The 21,072-nt window shown below is 36.4% G+C and overlaps 1 protein-coding gene and 1 non-coding gene across 2 annotated transcripts in view; one reads left to right on the forward strand and one right to left on the reverse strand.

Annotated features, from left to right (window-relative positions):
- Positions 1 to 21,072, reverse strand: part of ARHGAP42 (Rho GTPase activating protein 42) — a 268,642-nt gene that overhangs the window by 79,866 nt on the left and 167,704 nt on the right. Inside the window, exon 5 of the mRNA XM_039221800.1 lies at positions 6,930 to 7,031. Coding sequence (XP_039077731.1) covers positions 6,930 to 7,031 — 102 coding nt within the window. The remainder of the gene's footprint in view (positions 1 to 6,929; positions 7,032 to 21,072) is intronic.
- On the forward strand, positions 8,075 to 8,181 carry LOC120223598. The gene has a single exon (XR_005526340.1). It is a non-coding gene; the product is annotated as a U6 spliceosomal RNA (small nuclear RNA).

A 21,072-nucleotide genomic window follows, 5' to 3' on the forward strand; every position in this document is an offset into this window, starting at 1 on the left:
AATAAGTCAGAGAAAGACAAATACCATATGATTTCACTCATATGTGGAATTTAAGAAGGAAAACAGATGAGCATGTGGGAGGGTAAAAAAAAAAGCAAGGGAACAAACCATAAGAGATAGAGATAAAGACAGAGATAGAGAGCAAACAGGATTGATGGAGGGAGGTAGGTGGGGGATGGGCTAGAAGGGTGATGGGTATTAAGGAGGGCACTTGTTATGATGAGCACTGGGTGTTATATGTAATCGATGAATCACTGAATTCTATTCCTTAAACCTATATTGCATTGTGTGTTAACTAACATACAATTTGATAAAAATAAATTTTATCAAATAAAGGGTTAGTATCTAAAAAATACTTGATAAAAAAAGAACATGTATTCTGCTGTTATAGGATGGAATTTTCTGAATGTATCTGAGAAATCTATCTTGAGCAGTGTGTCATTTGAAGCCATTCTTTCCTTGTTGATTTTCTGTTTAGATCATATCACCATTGATGTAAAGGGTATTGAGTCCCCTATTATTGTGTAGTCATCAATTAGTTCCTTAGTGTTTGCTATTAACTCTTTTATGTATTTGGGTGTTTCACCTTAGGAGCATAACTATTTACCATCTTCTTACTGGACTGTCCTCTTTATTAGTATATAATATCTTTCTTTGTCTCTTGATATAGTATTTGTTTTATTTATTTTTTAAAACATTTTTTAATGTTTTTTATTTATTTCTGAAAGAGAGAGAGAGAGAGAGAGTGTGTGTGTGAGCAGGAGAAGGTCAGAGAGAGAGGGAGACACAGAATTGGAAACAGGCTCCAGGCTCTAAGCTGGCTGTCAGCACAGAGCCCGATGAGGGACTTGAACCCATGAACCATGAGATCATGACCTGAGCCGAAGTCAGATGCTTGACCGGCTGAGCCACCCAGGCGCCCTGATATGGTATTTGTTTTAAAGTTTACTTTGTCTGATATAAGTACTGGTACTTCAGGGGTGCCTGGGTGACTCAGCTGGTTAAATGTTCGACTTCAGCTCAACTCATGATGTCACTGTTTGTGGGTTTGAGCCCTGCATTGGGCTCTGTGTAGACAGCTCAGAGTCTGGAGCCTGCTTAGGATTCTGTGACTCCCTCTCTGTCTGCCTCTTCCTCCACTCATGCTATGTCTCTATCTCTCCAAAAAGAAACATTAAAAAATATTAAGTATTGTTACTTCCTTCAGCTTTCATCCATTAACAGGATAAATGTTTCTCCATCGCCTCACTTTCAACTGCAGGTATTATTAGGTCTAAAATGAGTTTTTTATAGGCAGCATACAGATGGGCCTTGCTATTTTATTCATTCTGTCACATCGTGTCTTCTGATTGGAGAATTTAGTCTATTTCACATTCAAAGTAATTACTTATAGATATGTATTTATTGCTATTTTATTACCTGCTGTATAGTTGTTTCTGAAGATTTTCTTTGATCCTTTATATTTCTCATTTTCATGGTTTGCTGGTTTTCTTTAGTAATATATTTGGATTTCTTTTTCTTTATTCCTTGCATATTAGTGGCTTTGATTTGTGGTTACCATTAGGTTTGTATATAACATTTTCTGCATATAGCAGTCTGTTTTAAGATGATGGTCATTTAAGTTTGAACTTATTGTTTACTCCTCTTTTCCCCATGTTTTAGGTATATGGTGTCAAATTTTACAACCGTTTACTTTGTCAGTCCTTGACTGAAACTACAAAAATATTCATTTTTACTGCTTTTTTGTTTCTTTCCATCATACTCCCAATTATGGTCTTTCCTTTCACCCAAAGAGTCCCTTTCAATATTTCTTGCAGGGCTGTTTGTTGGTCATGAACTCCTTTAGTTTTTATTTGTCTGAGAAACTCTTTAGATCTCTTCTCTCTTATTCTGAATGATAGCCTTACTGGATAGAGTATTCTTGGCTGCACATTTTTCTCATTCAGCACGGCGAATATATCATACCACTCCCTTCTGATTTGGAAAGTTTCTGTTGAAAAATAACATGGTAACCTTAAGGGGGTTTCCTTTGTATGTAACTATCTTTTTGCTTGCTTCTTTAAAAAATCACTGTATTTGCCATTTTAATTATAACATGTTTTGGTGTGGGAGGCGTGGGTGACTTAGTTAAGTGTCCAATTCTTGATTTTGGATCAGGTCATGATCTCAGAATCATGAGATTAAGTCCCAAATCAGACTCCACACTGGGCATGGAGCCTGCTTAAGATTCTCTCTCCCTCTTCCTCTGCCCCTCCCCTACTTGCTTGTGCATACTTGTGTGCTCTCATAGATAGATAGATAGATAGATAGATAGATAGATAGATAGATAGATGATAGATAGAAAGATGATAGATAGACAGACAGATAGATACAATGTCTTGGTGTGGATCTGTTTTTGTTTTTGTTGTAGGTTCTCTTTGCCTCCTGGATCTAGACATCTGCTTCCTTCCCCAGATTAGGAAAGATTTTAGCTATTATTTCTTCAAATAATCTGCCCCCTTTTCTCTCTCTTCTTCTTCTGTGACTTCTGTAATATGACTGCTATTATGTTTGATGGAGTCACTTATTTTCCTAAGTCTATTCTCATTTTGCATAATTCTCTTTTCTCTCTTTGTTCAGCTTGATTACAGTCCATTACTCTGACTTCTAGGTTATTAATTCATTCCTCTGCTTCTTCCAGCCTACTGTTCATTCCATCAAGTGGGTTTTTCATTTCATTTATTGAGCCCTTTATCCCTGCGATGTTTTTCCTTATCTCTGTGTTAAGGATTTCACTGATGACTTCCACTCCTTTCTCAAATTCACTGAGTATCTTTATAATCATTACTTTAAATTTTTTATCAGTGATATTACTTAGATTTGTTTCATTTAGATATCTGTTCTTGGCCTTGTCTTTTTTGGGACAAATTCCTCTGCTTTCTCATTTTGTCTAAGCTTCTGTGCCTGTATTAGGAAAGTCAGGTACATGTCTTACCTTCATAAGGTCATGGCCTTATGAAGAAGAAGTCCTATAGTGACCAACACTGTAGTGTCCTCTATCTTGGAGTGTCTCCAATGTGTGCTGCATGTGGTTGCTCTTGTGTCCTTTCAGGCCAGTCATCTGCAAAGTCTGTCTTTGCCTGTCGTGGGCAGTGTTTGGTCTCTGGCCTGAATGTGGCATGCTTTAACTAGGTGTGCTCTGATCTGCTTGTGAAATGAGACATACTGCCACCACCACTGGATATAGGCTACACAAAACTCCTGCATCTGGAGAGGCAGTGTTAGCAGGGGTTTAGGCTGTTCTTCTTGGGATGGGGACCTTCCAATCTGGAACTGAGGTAAACATGAGTAGAAATGGCTTGCAATTGGGAGGTTGGGGCAGGACTTGGTTTAAGCAGGGAAGGTAGTAAGTGTCTGTGCTGCAATAGTTCCCAGAGGTGGCCCTGTACTTATGCTGAAGAGCGGAGAAGGGAAATAACACCTGCCAGGTCCTTTGTTCCTAGAAGGGTCTCTTTATGAATGCTGACTCTCTGGGATGTGCTCTGGGATGATCAAATAACCTCACCATTGAGTGCCCCCAAGTGCTCTTCAGATTGCTATTTCCACACTGTATATCCACAGGCTGTTTGCCCTGCCTTCTCTCTCAGAGCAGTTCCAATGCCTCCAGGCCTTCCCTGACCTATGCCTGCTGACCTTAGAACTCCAGGATTTAAGCCCCACTGGTTGCCACAACTCATGAAATTCTTGCTTTCCAAACCAATTGCCATGAAGATTTCTTTTTCCTCTGCTCTCCCCCACAGTGTGTTATTCTGTCTCTTGCCCTTCTCCACAATTATGGCTCCCTCCCAGTCACAATGGCCATGATTCATTTCTCTCCCAAACTGTGTCTCTGCACTTCCCATCTTCTTTGATGTGGTTTCTTCTCTACCTTTAGTTGTGGAGTTTGTTCCGCCAGTCTTCAGGTCCATTTCTGGGATATTTAGCATGATTTGGTAGTTATCCATTTGTATTCATGGGATGAGGAAAGCCTAGGACCCTTCTACTCCACCACCACCTTCCCCTCCATTCTCTGCTCTTTCAAATGCTTACCTCATATTTTTCCACTGAAGACTTTTTCACAGTGATTTGCAAATGCAACTTATATATATGATAGTAATCCTGTGTCATATGCTGTACAAGTTCCCTAACACCTTTACCTTTCACTTGATTTAATCCCTTTTGAAATAGAGATTATTTTTATACATTCTTGTCTTTCTACACTTCTTTTATGACCTCTTTCTTTTATACTTAGAAATAAAGTTCTAATTACATATCAAAAATTACTTCTTTTCATTTGTTATAAAGCCTATAATCTTAACAAGTCTTTCTAATTCTATTTGCTCCAATAAACTATCTCACTGATGGCCTTGTAGCTTTATCAACACAAGCTGACCCCTAATTCAGTCCTGAAAATGGGCAAGCACTTATTTTCCATTAAGAAATCAACAAGGAGTCAATTGTGCAGGTGAGAAGGCACATAGTGGTGTTTCATAAAACAACTTAATAAGCTGGGTGCTGACAGATGTACCAGAGCTGCTCTGGAAAGGAACAGAGGTTACAGAATTAAATGCAAGTATGGCAGCATCTCCCTTCAACAGATTTGATTCTTGGAAGGGTAGAGGGGAAAAAAAACCAATGCACATTTTCCTTGTCTATAATGTGCTCTGAGAAGCTGTCCTGGTACAATTTGTGCACTGTGTTCTGTTGTGAGTTATGGCTCCTGGAAAAGAAGTATGTGACTGCATGCATGCTTGTGTGTGTGTGTGTGTGTGTGCGTGTGTGTGTGAGATGGGGGAAGTAAAGGTTGTTACTAATCGTATTATAGGTTTTTCCAGGCTCCAACTAAATACAGAACCAGAGAAGATATTCTTTTCTACCACAGCCTGAGGGATTGAGGGCCACTAACAAGCAAATATTAAATACAGAGTTAGGTTGTCAGGGAAAACTGAAGTATATCGTCTAGAGGATTTTAGAATTTGGATAAAGTTAGTACTTGCTTGATGGTTTAAGCAATGTCTGAATCTGAATCTTAAGAAAAGATAATCCTTTAAAGATTCTAAAAAGGAGCCTTGATTTAGAAGGGCTATATTTTTAAAATGGCACCTGGCCATAGCTGTTGGCATGACAGACAGTGGTGCACTGTTAATAATAAGGAGAGCCTTCCTTTACATGACTACATCCACACACTAATTCTCTCCTAGGTTTCTTGCAGTGTAATAATCAAAGAGGTACATGAGCATTTAAGAAGTTTGGAACATGTAAACATAACATTACATTACAACATAGTATTTCATAAGATTAGATATGTCCACAAAAATTAAAAATATGATTTTTCTTAATGACAGATTTTTCTCCATTTCAATTTCATCAGAAAATCTTTCCCTAGGCACATAACTGTATATAAATATATCCTACTTTAAGAACAGGTGTTAATACCAATATATGTTATAATGAATACATGTCAAAATAACAAAAATTACCAATATTAAACTTTTAAAAAATATTTTTAAATGAAAAGATTCAGTTCACTAAATGAGAACATAGGAGAATAGCAAAAAGAAATAAAAATAATCCTCCCCTGGCTTTTGACTCCAGTTCACTGCATCCAAACTCCAACTTAACAAGTATGCCTTGTGGGTAAATGTGGAGGTAAGGCAAATAAGAAAAGGAATAAGGAGAGTAGAGAACCAGGTTCGATAAGCAATTCGAGGTAGGTGGCTTTGCTATAAAGATTAAGAGGACGCATTTGAAAAAGATTCTTGACTAAGATACCTAGAAGTACAGAGAGAAGAGAAAGAAGAGACTGGAGGAAACTAAACACAGTACAAGATTCCTTGCAAAGTCTGGAGGTCAGTAAGGAGCTGCAGGTGAACTAGCTCAATAACTCCCATGGTTCATCATCAGCCATGCTTCAAGATTTTATTGTTGCTAAGATATGAGATAATGGCAAGAAGGCCCAATTTTTGCTTTTAAACATCTCATCCCTGGAACTGGACTCTTATGCTTTAGTAAAAGGACTACTCGATTTTATTAATTATAGATAAAAACTACCAATGTTAGTAAGTATTTCAGAAAAAAGGAAGAAATGGATTGCTTCCATGCATAGATATTAGTAAAATATTTCTGTTGACTTATTTTTTTAAGAAAATTGGTAAAAAAAAGGGGGCGCCTGGGTGGCTTAGTCGGTTAAGCGTCCGACTTTTGCTTAGGTCTTGATCTCGCGGTTCGTGGGTTCGAGCCCCGCGTCGGGCTCTGTGCTGACTGCCAGCTCAGAGCCTGGAGCCTGTTTCAGTCTGTGACTCCCTCTCTCTCTGACCCTCCCCTGCTCACGCTGTCTCTCTCTCTCTCTCCTACAAATAAATAAAACATTAAAAAAAATAAAAAAAAGAAAGAAAATTGGTAAAAAAAAAAAAATAGAGATTTTAAAATGTGTAATTGTGGATCTGTTTTCCCCTTAATGCAGAGGCAACAGGTATAAAAAAAGCTATTCCGAATCTGGTAGGTCCTGACATTGAAAAACTGCCCAAAAAGAGAAAAAGTCTTGTTTTATTCCTTCTCATCATTATTAAAGAGTAGCAGATTTGGAGGTGCCTGGGTGGCTCAGTCAGTTAGGCTTCCCACTCTGGGTTTTGGCTCAAGTCATGACTTCATGGTTCCTGAGATCAAGTCTCTCATTGTTGAGGGCGGGGGTGGGGAGGGAGTGCTATTAGTAAGGAACTTGTTTGAGACTCATTCTGCCCTTCTCCTTGCTCATGTGTGGGCATGAGGGCTTTCTCTCTCTCTCTCAAAATAAATAAATAAACAGTTTTTAAAATGAGTAGCATATTTTGAGATACTACCACCTTTGGAAATTTGGATTTCACATGACTTAATGCTAATGTCCTTTTCACATTTTCATTGGAAAAGCTTACCTCTTGCAAATGAGATTCCTTTTTCTTTGCAGACAAATTTAAATGTTTCTCAAGAATAGAATAGTACTTTTCACTCTCCTTATCAAACTTCTTCTTTCCATCCTAGGGGATAACAATAACAACAAAATATCCTAATTAGAAACTAAAATTTAATTTTTTTTTTACCATCACCATCAAATGTCTAATAAAAGTATTTAATCAAGATTTAGTGAGCTCCAACTATGTACAAAACTTGATGGAGTAGGAAGAAGGATGTGACACAAGTCATTTGACTATGTACTCAAATATTCTGAGATTCATGGAACTATAGTATGAAGGGAGCCAGGATGCCTACAGTAGAATCCCTCTGAGAACTTTATAATTGATTCTCAGCAGGAGATTCTGACTAATAAGTGTGAGATAGGACCAAGAGATAGTCATTTAGGCTTTTTGGTGATTACAATGAGTTAACAATAAACCAGTTTAGAGAACTATTCACATGGACTCTTTAAAGGAGTCATTATTTCCCAGCTACAAAAAGATACCTGATATTTCAAACCATTATTGATGAGGGGAAAGAGGGGGAAACAAACTTCTAAAAGCTGGTAGCGTGAAATAATTAAGTAAGATGGTTCAAAGTCAAACCAAAAAGATTAGCAACATCTTTAATCATACACTCAACATAACTCTAATGGTTGACCTTTGCTTATTCCTAAAATTGCATTATTTTATAGGGGAAGCTGCAGGGGAAAGCTATACCTTTCAGCTGGTGGCACACTCTTGCAGAAATGCAAATGGAATAAAATCCTAAAGGAGAAAGACATGCCTGGGCATATAATGTTCTCCAACTATAAATATGTTATTCACCAGGAAAGATTTTTCCATTTATGAGTCCTTATGAAATAAATACTAGGTAATCATACTCATAAATTTTATTCACCAAAGAAGTACTCTTCTTTTATTTTATTTCAGTGTTACTGGAAGTGCAGTGTCTGGACTGCTTTAATGAGAGTTAAGTATTTTTCAGCCTATGCAGATTCCTATTTCCCCCATCCAGAGATTCAAGAATTATTACTTTTTTACAAGCTCTTTGATTATTATGCATGTTTTACTTCATTATTTGATTACATATTTGGAAGAGGTTAATAAAAATAATAGATGGATATATGCTTGTTTCAATAGCACACATACGAAAACTGGAACAATACAGAGAAGATTTGCATGACTTGTGTGCAAGAATGACAAGTAAATCTTTGAAGCATGCCATATTTGGGTGAAGTAGGAGATCACAGGCTTCTAGTTATGGAATAAATTAAGTCAAGGGATGAAAGGTACAGCATAGGGAAAACAGTCAATGGTGTTGTAAGGTGACAGATAGTAGCTATACTTGTGGTGAACTCAGCATAATGTATAGATTGTCAAATCACTATATTGCACACTTGAAACCAAAGTAGCATTGTGTGTCAACTATACATCAATAGAAAAAAAACTTTTAATACATAGATAGATGTATGGATGGACAGGAGGAGGAGTGGAAGAAAGAAGAAAGGAAGAACACAGGCAGGCCTCTGGCCTGTCTGTCCCATTATCTAAAGTTGTCAGATTCAGATTGTTAGATCCAAGCAATTTTTCTGATCCACTGCCACCTCTGACATTTTTAACTCACCATGATATAGTTCCAAATATGGAACTTTAGAAAGTTAACTGACAAAATTACACTGAATGTGAAGAGCACTATAAAAGTTGAAGTCACTTTTGGGCCATTTAAGAAGTACTAATATGTTTGTAAATTAAACTACTAGACCTGTAAATGAGAAAAGTCAAAATCTTCAAAAGATTTTTATTACATAAGGAGAAAATGTGGTCAGAGGAATACAATTAAAAAATAGAGTGGCATTCACATCCAAAAGTCAGGTCTACTGAGAAATTCATATTACAAAGTGTGGAGCAGCAAACCCAAAAAGAAGCAGAGAAGCCTGAGGCTCAGGATGGGACAAGCTGTCCTCTCTACTGTTGGAAAAAGACACGTGGGTGAACATTTCACCATTTCCTCAGAGGAGCTTACTTTTTAATCTAGCATTTCATGCCTACACTGACCTTCCCAATCAACCTTTTGAAAAGTCTCTCTCACTAGCACTTTTAAGCTCCTTTTCTTTTTTCTCTGCAGGTCATCTCTCCTCTGACAAAATGCTCATTTCTTCTAATTTCCACATATTCAAGTTACATCCACTTTCAGCATCCAACTCAAAGAGGCCTCGTTCATAAGTCCCCTCCATCAACTCTCCCTCCTTTTTGAATGCTCACTGAGCTTTCTATGAGTTTCATATAGTGTTCATGTTTGACACTGTAGCAGAAATTTATCCTCTTTTTAAAACTGAATATTTGAAAGAGTGTTCAATAAATATTTAATGAACAAGGGAAATTCTTACTCTTATAACACTGAGCACCACAGCCCCTCACAGATATTCCATTTGTTTAAAACAAAAGAAAACAAAACAAAATCCATGATACTAGGACAATTCTACACAAATAGCTTAACGGCTTAACTCAATCCCAATGTGCACAAACACTGAGGGCGCAACCAGTCACATTATAGTATATTACACAATACTGACTCACCTTCATCTTAGGGGACTTAAAATTTCTTGCTATGCATAGAAGAAACTGGGTAAAGGCGAAGAGAACACAGCTGTGGTGACAACACTAGTATCTTTGTTTTCAGTCAGTGTTTGATGGCATTTTTGGAAACAATTCAGTGCCAAGATGTCAGCATTCCTGGCAAAATAAAACTCATTCCCAGAGCACTTCCTGGACTCTTATTCAAATCATAGTGCTTCACACCACCAGGCCAGCAATAGATCTACTCAAAGGTTCCAATGATGTAGACAAAACACACTCAGATCTAGCATAAAATTAAAGAACTGAGTAGGCCGCATGAAGGACAACTACAATGTAGGGAAGCATTTTCTTGAAAACAAAGAGCACTTCTCCTTGAAATTCACATCTGTCTCAAAAGCCATGATGTACTCCTCATATAAGCCAAGTTCCATTTGGATTTAGTGACTTAACACCATACAGCTACCTCTTATCTTTTATTGACATGTTATGGATGTCAGGCGAAGAATCTGCTCTGAAACAAATGCTGCAGAGGGAGGGAAAAAATAACCCATGAATCTTTACTAAATGCTGCACATGATTCCTGTCTTCTTATTGTCACAGCAATATTTGAAAAAAAGAGACTACATTACACTGTCACATTTCCTGTAAATACAGTTAAGTGCATTTGACATAGGTCATCAGTTAAAATGAAGCCTAATAACAAAATAATAAATTTTTTAAATAAAATAAAATGAAGTCACATATACGTATGCATGTATGTGTGATGTGTTTGTGTGTGTGTGTGTATGTATTATAAAATTTAAAATAGATCATCAAATATGGCAAATTAGTCCCCAAACCTGATTTCAGCTGACAAAAGTGTAAGATAAGTTCTGGGTCTGCAATCAATCTGCTTTCCAGATGATACCACATTTACTCTCAGCACAGTGATCATATTATATCTCAGCTTCTAAGATTGGCAAGTGTGGGTGTGCCACACCTTCTCTTTACACAGTAAAGTAAGGAATGGGATGAAAATTCCAAGTGTCAATTTTACTCCAAATTTGTATATAGCAAAAAAAGGTAACTATTATAACATGCAGATAAAAAACATGAAATTATACATAATTGTTAAAAGAAGTCCAAACCAATCCCTTTCATTACCACAAGAGGGTACCAAAGATGAAGAAGAGAGACTCTACCACAACATTTAGAAAAGTACAACTAGAAATTCTCAAAATGTTATCTAGCTGTGTTTTTTTTCTATAGACAATCACTACAAAGTTTTATTTAAACAATTGTCAAGAACCTTTATTTTAATTTGCCATGATATAAATTATTTTTAAAAAGTGAAAAATTATTTTCTGTATTTCTCTATTAAAAATAGAACACATATTTAAGATTTCTACATCAGATTTTAAGATAATTTCAATATTGTAATTACCATCCAAGATACTGTGAAATTCCCCATTCAATTATTTATGTCATCATGTTAATATAGCCATTAGCTAATGAGCAGTTTGTGTATATTTTGAAAAGATACTTCAAGTGAATCCATAGCAGTAGAAAAAGTACTAGGAAGAATAATAAATACCAATAGCTAAATTTCTATTTCAAAAAATATGTGGAATTCTTATAAACTGGCACTGTGCTAAGCATTGAGAGAGTAAGTTATAGCTCTGACTACCAGTCCTGGCTAGAATTCTTCCTCTGATGTTGGGATTAACTCACTGACTAGAATGGCAACTCAGGGTGACATCACCATCTCTGAGTCCTAGAAGTGCCAGATGCTAGGCTGTTCTGAACACATGTTGTGTAGGAGTTTCCTAAGGCTCAAGGGATTCTGGTATCCAGAAACTCAGATTGTTGAGGATATTAGTATAGCTTACACAGCAATGTCCCTCCTGTGATGACTGCACCCAAACATTCCCAGTCTCCTCAACCACTACCCATGAAGTCCTTCCTCCTTAATCTGCTAAAATATAGACATTCTGAAAGGTCTCCTTTCTGTGTAGCTGTACCACTATAATTCACGACATCTCCATCATTTCCAATGACCTCACCACTACCACCACCAGGTTATCAGATTCATAAGGACCAAGACCTTTATGAAGAACTTCTACAAACTAGAATGATTAAAAAAACAAATAGAAATAGATATGTAGGATATAAAGGTGTAAGACACAAAAGAGGAAAGTCCAAAGAGTAATAAGCATTTGAAGAGTTGTTAAAACTCATTAGTAATTAAGATAAAAGCAAATTAAAATACTGGGATATCACATTATATCAGATATGACAAGAGTTAGAAAGTTGAATAATGCTATATGTTGAGTTCATGTGGAGATACAGGAGCCTTTACATATTACTGGTGAAATAGTACAGGGGTACAGCCTTTCTAAAGAGAGATGCTGCACTACTAAGTGGCCCAAAGAACCAGCTTCTGGGTATGAATCCCAAAAAGATTCACACAGAAAAGTCCATAAGGAAAACAGGAATGAGCATATTCATCTGTGGGGACAGGAAGTAGCCAGTGTATTCATCAATGGACAAAAGATGAATTTGATGCATACCATGGAGTGCTAGGCAGAAGTTAGAAGATTAAATGTTAACAGATCTTAAAATGTAATTCTGAGTTAGAAAACACAAAACAGGCGAGTAACACTAAATCATTTACGTAAATTAAAAAGCCATGCGTACAAAATGGTAACAATTTTACAAGAACACAGAACAAAAATACATATATTAAACCCCTAAGAATGGTTGCTGTGTAAGGAAGAAAATGAGAGTGAAGCATGAGTAATCAATTAAACAAAAGAGGGTTGTGAACTAAAGAACAACAGTTGAAAAAAGAAAATTAGGAGTTAATCAGGAAACCCGCCACTTGCCTAATTGAACTATTATTGAGAGAGAATGTGTAGAGAGGAACTTACCTACAAAATAACACATGAAATTTTCCAGAATTGAGAAAAAGTTTCCATATTAAAATTTTCCATGCCAAATATATACAAAGAACATTAAATGAGAAATACTCATAAGACAAAACATCATGAAATATTACAAAACCATGGATAAAAATGAAAACCTGAAAATAGAGGTCAGATAAAAAGTATCAGAAATCAGAACAATAATGAAAAGCGCAAATCATTTAAAATTCTGAGGAATAAATAATTTCAATTTAGGTTTATATATCCAGTAAAATTGGCAATCTAGATTTAAAGGTAGAATAAAAATATTTGCAAACATATTCAAAAATTTTATCCAAGTACCATTTCTCAGAAAGATACTGAGGGATGCACTCCACTAAACCAAAAACAAAATACAGGATCTAGTCTAAACAAAGGGAATTACCATGATTAAGGTAATAATGAACTCCCATGAAAACAGATGAAGTAGTAAACGTATGAAAGCAAACAGTTAAGATGAGAGGTCCAGTAAGAATATTTCTTAAAAAAAAAGAATAAAATAAAGGCTCTGATGTGTTCAAGATATGTTTTGTAACTACATTTGTGCATTTGAGAACAGAGAATTTTATCCTGATTTTTCAAGCAAGGCAATTATTAACTCTAGGAAAAACAAAAACATGCAAAAAAAGAAATGTAACTATAGATCTTGGTAGGGCTTACCTATGTAATCACTGAACACTGGTTTTAAAAAAATATGAGTATATATCTGGTGGATGGCAAGAGCAGAAATATATATGGAGTCGCAGTGGTTGTGGTGCAGTAAAAGTGTATAATATTCATGTTCCATTGTAGGTAAACTAATTAAAATTGAAGCAAAATATATGAGTGAGCTTATTATTTAAAAAATGGAAATTAATGTAAAACAGTAGTTTAAAGAAAAGTGGCTGATTTGAGGGAACAGAACTTTATGACAGAGAGACGGGTAGGCAGTTGATTTATTTTATAACTTATAAATCTTTGTACATTATAGTTTTTTAAAACTTTGTATATCTTCGATAAAAATTAAATTCAGTCTAAAAATGGGAGAGGATAAAGAGAAATAACTTAGAGAGTGGGAATATATAGATTATATAGGAAGAGGTACAGAAAGATAAATGTTAGAAGGGTACTATGAAGTGATAGAATAGAGGGAAGAGGAAGTTTTCCACAGGTATTCTGACATCTTGTTCACAAATTACTTTTTATTAATTTATTATTTTGAGCCTTTATTAAATCCCCACTTTGTAGGTGATACTGCTGCTCAGGCTGACCAAGGCTGAGAGGAAAACTGAAAGAAGGAACCAATCTTTCTCTGTATATTTTTAAAATATTTTTTGTTTACTTATTTATTTTGAGAGAGAGAGAAAGAGAGGAGAGGAGAGACAGAAGAGAGAGAAAGAGAGAGAGAGAAAACCCCAAGCAGCACTGACAATGCAGAGCCCCACAGTGGGTTCAATCCCAGGAACTATGAGATCATGGCCTAAGCTGAAACCAAGAGCCAGATGCTCAACTGACAGGAACCAATATTTCTTTAAGATGTAGTTTGCACACCAGAGCTCCACATGCAAACCCTACAAGGTAAGAGGAAGTATCCTTATTTTATAAATATGAAAGCATCACAGAAGGAAAGCAATCAGGATGAGATCACAGAGTTTATAATGGATGGGTGGATAACGAAGCTCAACTGTATAGTTCCCAAGCCCATGCTATGTGCACAGTAAAATGTTATCTGAAGAAGCCTGAAAATTCAAACTAGAGCACTTAATTTTAAATCTCCTGTCTCCAAAATAAAAGGTGGAGGGGACGGTACAAGAGAGATTAAAAAAATAAAGAGGACTTCTGGTTTCTGGTCCTGGGTGTAAGGAGCTTAGTTGCTGCTGCCCTGTCCTAAGAAGTAAAAAGATAAACAAACTGAAAGATAAATAAGTCTTCTTAGATCCATCAAAGTAGTAAGTCACAGGGCAAACCACAGTCCCAAAATTTAGACAGCCAACTAGGCAGACACAGAGAAGTGTAATTTACTGAAGCAGAAATCCCCTTGGAAATCTGTACCGGGTAGAAAAACATGAATTGTCTCAATTAGAGAGTTGCTGGAGCTCACGATGGATTGGATAAGTCTGAGAGATAAAATTCCAAGGGGTCCACTCATATAGCTTCCCCTACCTCCACATGATTTTATTAGTTTTACATGCAGGGGCTCAAGGAAATTATCCCAGTAATAGAGGAAAAATCCCTTCCTGGTGCCTGCAGTAGAGAGAACTACCCATTTAAAAATATGCCAGAGCATTCTGTTCTTCTTGGGAGAAACTATTTTACCAGTGCCTATATATTAGTGTTTTTAAGATGAACCTAACAGAGCTGCAGCAGGCAAATGCCCAATACCTCCTCTCACCATTCTGTCTCATCTAAAGCAGAGAAGAAAGGAGTGGAGAGACAACCTGAGGGGCACTGGTGAATTTCACAGTCCAAGGACACAGGCTTACCAATCACAGGACTACAGAACGCTTCCCCTTCTCTTTACACCTCACTACCAACATTACTAAAGCTTAGTTCCTTTTACCAAGTGTATCATGCCAGGCTATCAAGAAAAAGTTGTAAGACATACTAAAAGGCAAAAAATAAATAACAGTTTGAATAGGCAAAGTATGTATCAGAATCAGAGTCAGATATGGCAGAAATGTTAGCATTCATCAGACCAAAAGTATCTTAAAACTCCAATTAATACACTAAAAGCTCAAAAGGAAAAAGTAGATAACATGCAAGAACAGATGAATAATGTAAATGGGGATGGAAATTCTAAGAAGGAATGACAAATGTTTGAGATAAAAAAACAACACTGTTGAAGAAATGAAGAATGTCTTTGAAAGGTTCATTAGTAAACTGGACATGGCTGAGCAAAGCTTAAATGTTTCTCAATAGAAACCTCCAAAATTGAAAAGCAGAAAGTAAAAAAAAAAAAAAAAAGACTAAACTAAAACAAACAAACAAAACCCAGAATATTCAAGAACTCTGGGGCAACGACAAAAGGAAGAAACAGAAGAAATAAGCAGTAGCTGAAGCAATAATGACTGAGAATTTTTCAAATTAATATCAGATACCAAACCACAGATTTAGAAAGTTCAGAACTAAGTAGGTGAAGTACCCAGAAAAGCTATCTTTAGCATACCATGTGTTACACATAACACAGTCTAGCTGCAGAAAATCAAAGATGAAGAAAAAATCTTGAAAGAAACCTGAGGGAAAAAACATCTTACCTATACAGAAGCAGAGCTGGGAATTTCAACTAGCTTCTCCTCAAGTATGTAAGCAAAATAAGAGAGTAGGAAGAGAGATTTAAGTATAAATACCTTGACCAATCTAGTTTTCTATATCCTATGAAATTCTCTTTTAAAAGCCCAGGTAAAATAAAGACTTTGTCACACTAACAACTGAGGACACATCTTGCAAGAAATGTTAAAAGAAATTCTTCAGGGAGAAGGAAAAGTATATAGTGAGAAACTGGGAACTACATGAAGAAAGAGCATCACTTGAAGATAAAATAAAAACTTGTTTTTTCTTATTCTTAACTGAACTAACATAAAATAATATCATCAATAATGTATTCAATTCTGTATGTTTATATAAATATATTTGCTTATGTATAAGCGAAATGAAGGACATTAATGGTACATGGGATATGATGGAGGAATTAGCAGTATTTTGTTATTATAAAGTATTTGCATTACCCGTGAAGCTGTATAGCATATTTAAAAGTAGATTTGGATCATCTGTAAATGTATATTGAATATTCTAGAGCAGGGGCACCTAGGTGGAACAGTTGTTTAAGCATCCAACTCCTGATCTCAGATCAGCTCATGATCTCAGAGTTCATGAGTTTGAGGCTCAAGCTGGAATCTGTGCTGATGGCATGGAACCTACTTAGGATCTCTCTCTCCTTCTCTCTGCCCTTCCCCTGCTTATGTACTCTCTCTCTCTCTCAAAATAAACATATTTAAAAAATTCTAGAGCAACCATTATAAAAAGGATTTAAAGACAGTATAATCGATATGCTAAGAAAGGAGAGAAAATAAAATCATATAAAATACTCTAAACCAGAAAGGGCAAAAAAAGAGTGGAACACACACATAGGAACAAAAAAAAAGGGGGCAACAAATGGAAGATAACAAATATGGCAGATATTAATCCAGCTATGTCAATAATCACTTTGAGCATCCATGTGATAAATATACAGATTAAACCACATATTTTCATAGTGGATCAAAAAAGACAGGACTCAATTATATGTTCTCAATAAGAAGCCAATTTAAAATATAAAGGCATATACATTAAAAGTATATTACTAGAGAAAGTTCTAACCTGCTAAGACTAATCAAAAGATAGCACAAGTATCCATATTAATTTCAGACAGAACAGGCTTCACAGCAAAGAAAATTATCAGGGATACAGAGAGGCATTACATAATGATAAAGAGGTCAGTTTTTCCAAGACATAACAATCTTTAATGTGTATGCACTAAACAGCAGAGCATCAAGTATATGAGAGGCAAATACTGATAGAACATCAAGGAAAAGAGATGAATCCACTATCATATTTAGACACTTCAATACTTATCTGTTAGAAATGGACAAGCCCAACAAGCAGAAAAATCAGTGAGACCACAATTAGCACCATCAGTCAACTGGATAAAATAGACATCTACAGACCATTTCATTCAACAACAGCAGGTTATACATTTTTCTCAAGTTTACACGTAAACATTCTTCTTCAAAACACACCGCATTCTGGCAATAAAATACACCTTAGCAAATTTAAAGAACAGAAATAATAAAATGTCTGTTCTCAGACCACAGTGGAATTAAACTAGAAATCAATGAAAAAAGATACCTGGGTATAAAAATCACAAAATATACTCCTAAATGATACACGGGTAAAAGCAATCTCAAGAGATTTTAAAATAATTTGAACCAAATGAAAACACAACTTGGGAAAAACTGAGAGCTTTCCCCCTAAGGTCAGGACAAGACACGGATGTCAACTCTTGTCACTGTTATTCAACATAGTATTGGAAGTCTTAGCCTCAGCCATTAGACAACACAAAGAAATACAAGGCATCCAAATTGACCAGGAGGAGGTCAAACTTTCACTCTTTGCAAATGACATGATGCTATATAAGAAAAACCCAAAAGATTCCACCAAAAAACAGCTAGAACTAATCCATGAATTCAGCAAAGTTGTAGCATATAAAATCAATGCACAGAAATCAGATGGATTCCTATATACCAACAATGAAGCAAAAGAAAGATAAAGAATTGATCCCATTTATAATTGCATCAAAAACCATAAAATACCTAGGAATAAATCTAACCAAAGAGGTGAAAAATCTATACACTGAAAACTATAGAAAGTTTATGAAAGAAATTGAAGAAGACACAAGGAAATGGGAAAATAGTTCATACTTAGGGATTGGAAGAACAAATGTTAAGATGTCACTACTACTCAAAGCAATCTACATATTCAAAGCAATACCTAACAAAATAAAACCAGCATTCTTTGGAGAGCTAAAACAAACGATCCTAAAATTTGTATGAAACCAGATGAGACCCCAAACAGAAAAGCAATCTTGAAAAAGAAAACCAAAGCAGGGGGCATCACAATCCTGGACTTCAAGTTGTATTACAAAGCTGTAATTATCAAGACAGTATGGTACTGACACAAAAACAGACACTCAGATCAATGCAACAGAATAGAGAACCCAGAAATTGACCCACAAACATATTGCCAACTAATCTATGACAAAAGAGGAAAGAATATCCAATGGAATCAGGACAGTCTCCTCAGCAAGTAGTACTGGGAAAACTGGACAGCGACATGCAGAAAAATGAACCTGTACCACTTTTTAACACCATACACAAAAATAAACTCAAAATGGATAAAAGACCTAAATGTCAGACAGGAAGCCATCAAAATCCTTGAGGAGAAACCAGGTAAAACCTCTTTGACATCGACTGCCGCAACTTCTTACTCAACATGTCTCCAGAGGCAAGGGAAACAAAAGCAAAAATGAACTATTGAGCCCTCATCAAAATAAAATGTTTCTGGGGTTTCTGGGGCGCCTGGGTGGCTCAGTTGGCTAAGCATCCAACTTCGGCTCAGGTCATGATCTCACGGTTTGTGGGTTCGAGCCCCGCATCAGGCTCTGTGCGGACAGCTAGCTCAGAGCCTGGAGCCTGCTTCCGATTCTGTGTCTCCCTGTCTTTCTGACCCTCCACTCTCATGCTGCCTCTCTCTCTCTCTCTCTCTCTCTCTCTCAGAAATAAATAAAACATTAAAAAAATGTTTCTGCACAGTGAAGGAAGCAATCAGAAAAACTAAAAGGCAATCACAGAATGGGAAAAGATATTTGCAAATGCCATATCAGATAGTGGGTTAGTATCCAAAGTCTATAAAGAACTTACCAAACTCAACATCCTAAAAACAATCCAGTGAATAAATGGCCATAAGATATGACTCGACACTTCTCCAAGGAATGCATTCAGATGGCCAACCAACACACACACACAAATGCTCAACATCACTCATCTTCAGAGAAATACAAATCAAAATGACAATGAGATACTACCTCACACCTGTCAGTATGGCTAACATTAACAACTCAGGCAACAACAGATGTTGGCGAGTATGTGGAGAAAGAGAATCTTCTACATTGCTGGTGGGAATGCAAATTGGCACAGCCACACACAAAAAAATTTTAATTTTTTGAGGAACTTCCATACTGTTTAGTATGGAAGTTCCTCAAAAAATTAAAAATAGAACTACCCTACGACCCAGCAACTGCACTACTATGTATTTATCCAAGGGATACAGGTATGCTGTTTTGAACAGGCACATTCACTCCAAAGTTTATGGCGACACAATCAACAATAGCCAAGGTATGGAAAAAGCCCAAATATCCATCAATGGATGAATGGATAAAGATGTGGTGTAGACACACACACACACACACACACACACACACACACACACACACAGGAGTATTACTTGGCAATCAAAAAGAATGAAATCTTGCCATTTTCAACTATGTGGATGGAACTGGAGGGTATTATGCTAAATGAAATTAGTCAGTCAGAGAAAGACATATGAGTTCACTCATATGAGGACTTTAACACACAAAGCAGATGAATATAAGGAAAGGGAAGCAAAAATAATATAAAAATAGGGAAGTGGACAAAACATAAAAGACTCTTTAATATGGAGAACAAACAGAGGGTTGCTGGAGGGGTTGTGGGAGGGGGGATGGGCTAAAAGGGTAAAGGGCACTAAGGAATCTATTCCTGAAATCATTGTTGCTAATCATATGCTAACTAACTTGGATATAAATTTAAAAAAATAAATAAAATAATATCAATAATAATATACTCATTATATTTTAACATGAATAACATTTTTCTGTTCAATAACTATATTTTTAAAGATATAATGAGAAGAATGGGATTGTTTTATGTTTTTGCAAACCTCTTGACTACTAGCTTAATAGAAAACAACTAGATTTTCACATTTGTTTCTTCCTTTACTCTGTTGCCATAAAGGTGTTATGCAGCTTCTAAAAACAAAAAATGAAAACACAACTTACTGAAACTTGTGGGTTGTAAAAAAGTCAGTGCTTAGAGGGAAATTTATAGTAAAGGGAACAAATGGCTGAAACAGGGACCAAGGGAAGAAAGGGGATGAAAGACAAGAAGAGCAGGAAGCAGAGGAAGTATTTATGTTTCTCTAGATCTTGGGGGAGAGAGAATGCTGTTGAAAGTTTCTAATGGTTTTCAATTGTCTGTCTTCTCTGACTGTGGAAAAATAGAAGATTGGAACCAGGAGGTGGAGAGTATCTGGTGTGGCTATAATCTTAAGGGCTCTGGCATGACACCATGGATAAAACTAAGGTTACACAACTCTGCATAGTGGGCTGGATATTTGGAAAATTACCTCAGGTGAATCTAGTGATTTCCTAATTAAAGGTAACCTGAAGCTTTTCCTCATGCCCAACATTGAAAATTTCTCTGTTTTTCTTGGAAGACAAAGGACTTAAAAAATAAAAATCTAAATCACAATATTCAATAACCATGAAAAATATGGAAGGAAAGACAAACATGGAGATACAAGAGTAACCATGACAAAGGCTGTTTATGAGAAGCACTGCATCCAACTTAAAAAGGAGATGAAAGCCATAGCAAGTAGAAATGAATGTATATGATAGGAAAAGATAGGATTCAGTAGGCAGAGAGGGAAAGATTAGGGCCTGAGGTCCCTGGGTGGGGAAGAACACTTATTTTGCAACAATGCTGGGAGTGTCTGGCCACAGCAAACCCCCTCAGGTGTAAGGTTCCTCTTAAGAATGTAACAGACCCCCACTTACTCCCCTTCAGGTTTACCCTTCAGAAATTTGACAGAAGACCTAAGTATGGCCACAGACCACCCCTCATACAATGCAAGTGAGCCAATCAGGAATGGACAACCCAGCACCTAGAGTTTTCCACCCAATAAGGGTAGAACATGAGAAGGAACAAGGGGGAAGTGAAGGTGGAGGGCTGACCAGAACCTTATAAAACAAGAACCCTTGCCTATAGGCTCTC

This window comes from Hyaena hyaena, unplaced genomic scaffold (genome assembly GCF_003009895.1).
Source record: "Hyaena hyaena isolate Hyena2069 unplaced genomic scaffold, ASM300989v1 scaffold_1018, whole genome shotgun sequence".
NCBI lineage: Eukaryota > Metazoa > Chordata > Mammalia > Carnivora > Hyaenidae > Hyaena > Hyaena hyaena.